The 3203-nt window shown below is 52.1% G+C and overlaps 1 protein-coding gene across 1 annotated transcript; it reads right to left on the bottom strand.

Moving 5' to 3' along the window:
* Positions 1–457: 457 nt before the first annotated feature.
* LOC123085441 (phosphate metabolism protein 8) lies at positions 458–2685 on the bottom strand. The gene is made up of 7 exons (XM_044507071.1): positions 2429–2685; positions 2113–2201; positions 1873–1938; positions 1641–1776; positions 1442–1529; positions 1084–1356; positions 458–970 (listed from the first exon to the last, which is right to left on the bottom strand). Exons 2-7 carry the CDS (start codon positions 2171–2173, stop codon positions 749–751), a joined length of 846 nt encoding a protein of 281 aa, XP_044363006.1. The 5' UTR covers positions 2174–2201; positions 2429–2685; the 3' UTR covers positions 458–748.
* Positions 2686–3203: the final 518 nt, after the last annotated feature.

Genomic DNA, 3203 nt, shown 5'->3' with positions numbered 1-3203 from the left:
TTTCCTCCCTTGTGACACGTCCGGTTTGTAGTCTAGCATCCAAAGTCTGCGAGTGACCCTAACAGCCGATGACCTGGAGGCTTTCACATGCTTCACGCACGGTCCCTTCCCATTTTTTGCTTTATGCGTGTACACGGACGCTTTCCAAGTCCAAGTAGCAAAAGCTTGCAAGCCAAAGGCACAAATAAGTAGTGGTAGCTTTTGGCGTATCACGACGTATGCTAGCTGCTGCTACTACCATCCACGCGGAATATCCCCAATCTCCCAAGGATTTGGCATCAAGATCAAGATACAGGAGAAATGAGAGCAAAGTGAGAGACACCAGTGTGGGGTTTCAGACTTCCAGTTATTGAGAGGAGGAGACATGCACGTTCATCCGGCCAAGTCCTTGATTTATTTTATTTTTTTGGGCAAAAGTCCTTGATTTATTGCTTCGGCTAAATACGAATAACTCGCGTACAAGTAACCCCGTTTTTCTTTATTATACCTCCTACTAGTAGTAATTTACAAGCAAAAATCTGATCGACACATAGTACATATACATATACTAGGACCGGCCCGGCATGGTGTGCATGCTGCATTAATTCCTGACTTTCTGAACTCCCCCTCCTCTCCTCGTGATGGATACTGTAACTGTTTTCCCGGCCAATGCTGAATTCCACGTGAAGATCACCCGTCCGGCAGGCTCGGGTCGGATCGGGTTGCGCTTGGGGTGTCAGACTGAAGGTGCACCGGGAGCCAGCGGTGTCTACGCGGTCACCGAGGTCTCGATCGCCACGCGGTCGGCGTAGAGGACGTCCTCCGCCTTCTCGGCCTCCTCCCACAGCTCCGGCAGCGCCTCCCGGATGTTGTGGATGCTCTCCAGCGCGTGATCCGCGCCCTTCACCCGCTGCGACGTGCCAACCAGCACCGTGTGGAGGCCGATTCGCTTGCCCGCCTGAATGTTGCGCACGCTGTCGTCGAAGAAAATCTGCGGTAAGCAAGCGAGTTCGACTTCGTTAGCTGACGTACGGTCAAACACAAAACTGAAATGCTGCAGGTAAATATTCGAATGTTCTGATAACTGAAACTGTGATGACTTACCGCCTTGTAAGGGTTGACGTTGGCGATCCTGAGGGCCGCCTCCATGGCGCCGACGTTGGGCTTGCACAGGACGGGGGTCCTGGGCAGGTCATCGGCGCTGCCTAACCCGGCGAAGTGGCCGGCGATGTCGAAGATCTCCGGCGCCTGGTCGCACGGCGTCAGCAGGCACGGCGGGTTCAGGGTCTCGAAGCAGATGATCCCCTCGAAGCAGTCCTCCAGGCCCAGCCTCTTGAGGGCCCTCACGGCATGGATCATGTCACCGTTGGTGAAAATCTGAAACAAACGCACGTGTCAGGAGCCCATTAGTTAGCCATTTGCTCCGAGTATGAAGTTTCATCGGCATGGGAAGGGGACGTACGAGCTTGCGCATGCGCATGTTCTTGAGAATCTGCTTGAGGACGGGGTCGGGCTTGATGTTGTCGTAGGGCAGTCTTCCATGGACAAAGCTGCGAGAGGCAAGCAGGAAATACAGGAAGATGTTAGAGCAGAGTACCACAAAGAATCGGCACACACACGCGTAGGAGAAGATGGTTCGGTCTGCTCATGTGTGTACGTACCTGTGGTACTCATCGTAGTCGAAGTTGTAGCCGATTGCCCTGAGGCCCGCCATCGTCGTGCCATAGTTCTTGTACAGCAGGTTGCCGAGGTTCTCGATCTTGATCTCCTCAATACCCAGCTTCTCAACCATGTAAGCTGTAGAGAATGGCAAAACATGCATTCAGTTTAACAAATTCAGAGACTGAGAAACGAGAGGAGAGGAGAAGCAGCAGGAGAGGTAGGAGGCCTTACCTTCAATGTTGGTCTTGACGTGTGATGAGATCCCCGAGCTCAGCGGGTACAGAGTGTCGTCGAGGTCTGCAGCAGAGAAACATGATCAGAACTTGTGCATTCATTCATTCAGTAAACAAAACAGAGTTGTAAAAGGAGGAAACACAGAGATATAAATAAAAAAATTAGCGCAAAAGACACACATATAAATAAATAAGAGAATAAATGGCGAGTGGCAGTCCGCAGAGAAGAGGTAGTTACCGAAGAGGAGGCAGTCAAATTTGGGGTCCTGGACCTTGAGGCAGCGCTCGTCGAACTCCATGATCCGGACTGCGGTGCGGTGAAAAGAACTGCAGAAAGGATCAAAGATCAGCAGGCCGTTCGATTACTTCTCCTGGGTAAACCCAACCATGTTCCTAGTTCCATCAATCAATTTTATCATATACACACTCCAGATTTTAATCTATTAACCCCCCGGATCATTTCCTCCCATTGTTACTGACACGCACGCAGTTCATCAGAACTGTGAACGGAGCCACATTTGCCATGAATCCGCGGCCAGAGAACAGGACCATACCTACTAACGACCCGGGCGCTCGCGAGCTGCAGCAGCAATGCAACAGCTCTCGCGGATGCAGAGCCGAGGAGAGCAGAAGGCAGAGGTCTCGAGGCTTCCTTCAAGAGCGCTCCAAAGGCGAGGCGTATGGAGAAGGGAGAGCGGGAGTGGGGGGAGGAGAAGAGGAGGGGAGGGGGCGGGCTTAAATAGGGGCCTCCGGTCGGGATTAGCAGCCCATGAGCACTAGTTAATTGGGCGAGCGCGGTTGTTAATAGCCTCCAAGGGCAGTGCACCCCAGCTGTCGCCCCATGATTGGCCGGGCCCTATCAAACCGTGGGGGCAGCCATTTTTCATTTTTCATTTTTCATCGTTTCGTCGCCCCCGAATTACCCCCTCCGTCCGTTGTCGCTCGTGAAGAACCCGTCTCTGCCCGGAGAGGACTGGACAGGGTGTTGGCCTCTTTTATTTCTTGCAGGAGGGGGGCAGGGGAAATGGCTGTCATGTTACTATATTTTTCTTTTCTAGAGAAGAAGAAGAAGAAGAGAATGCCTCGCACGATAACCATGCGTATACACATGACCCATTGTATAATTATATGATGATTTGGAAGAGCTGTTCAACGGGTTAATTGGAGGAGACCGTGACATTGCTCGTGACGTGTGGCCTGAGGCAAATTACGTGACCCCCGGACGTGTTCCATGGAAAACGGGCACCGTGACAGCTGTGACCCAATGATCCAAAGGAAGAACCAGGCAAATAGCGGTCCGGACAAAACTACGGCTTCAAAACGATGAAA

Source organism: Triticum aestivum, chromosome 4A, assembly GCF_018294505.1.
Source record: "Triticum aestivum cultivar Chinese Spring chromosome 4A, IWGSC CS RefSeq v2.1, whole genome shotgun sequence".
NCBI classification, from domain to species: Eukaryota; Viridiplantae; Streptophyta; class Magnoliopsida; order Poales; family Poaceae; genus Triticum; species Triticum aestivum.
This window is presented reverse-complemented; position numbering and strand designations above follow the sequence as displayed.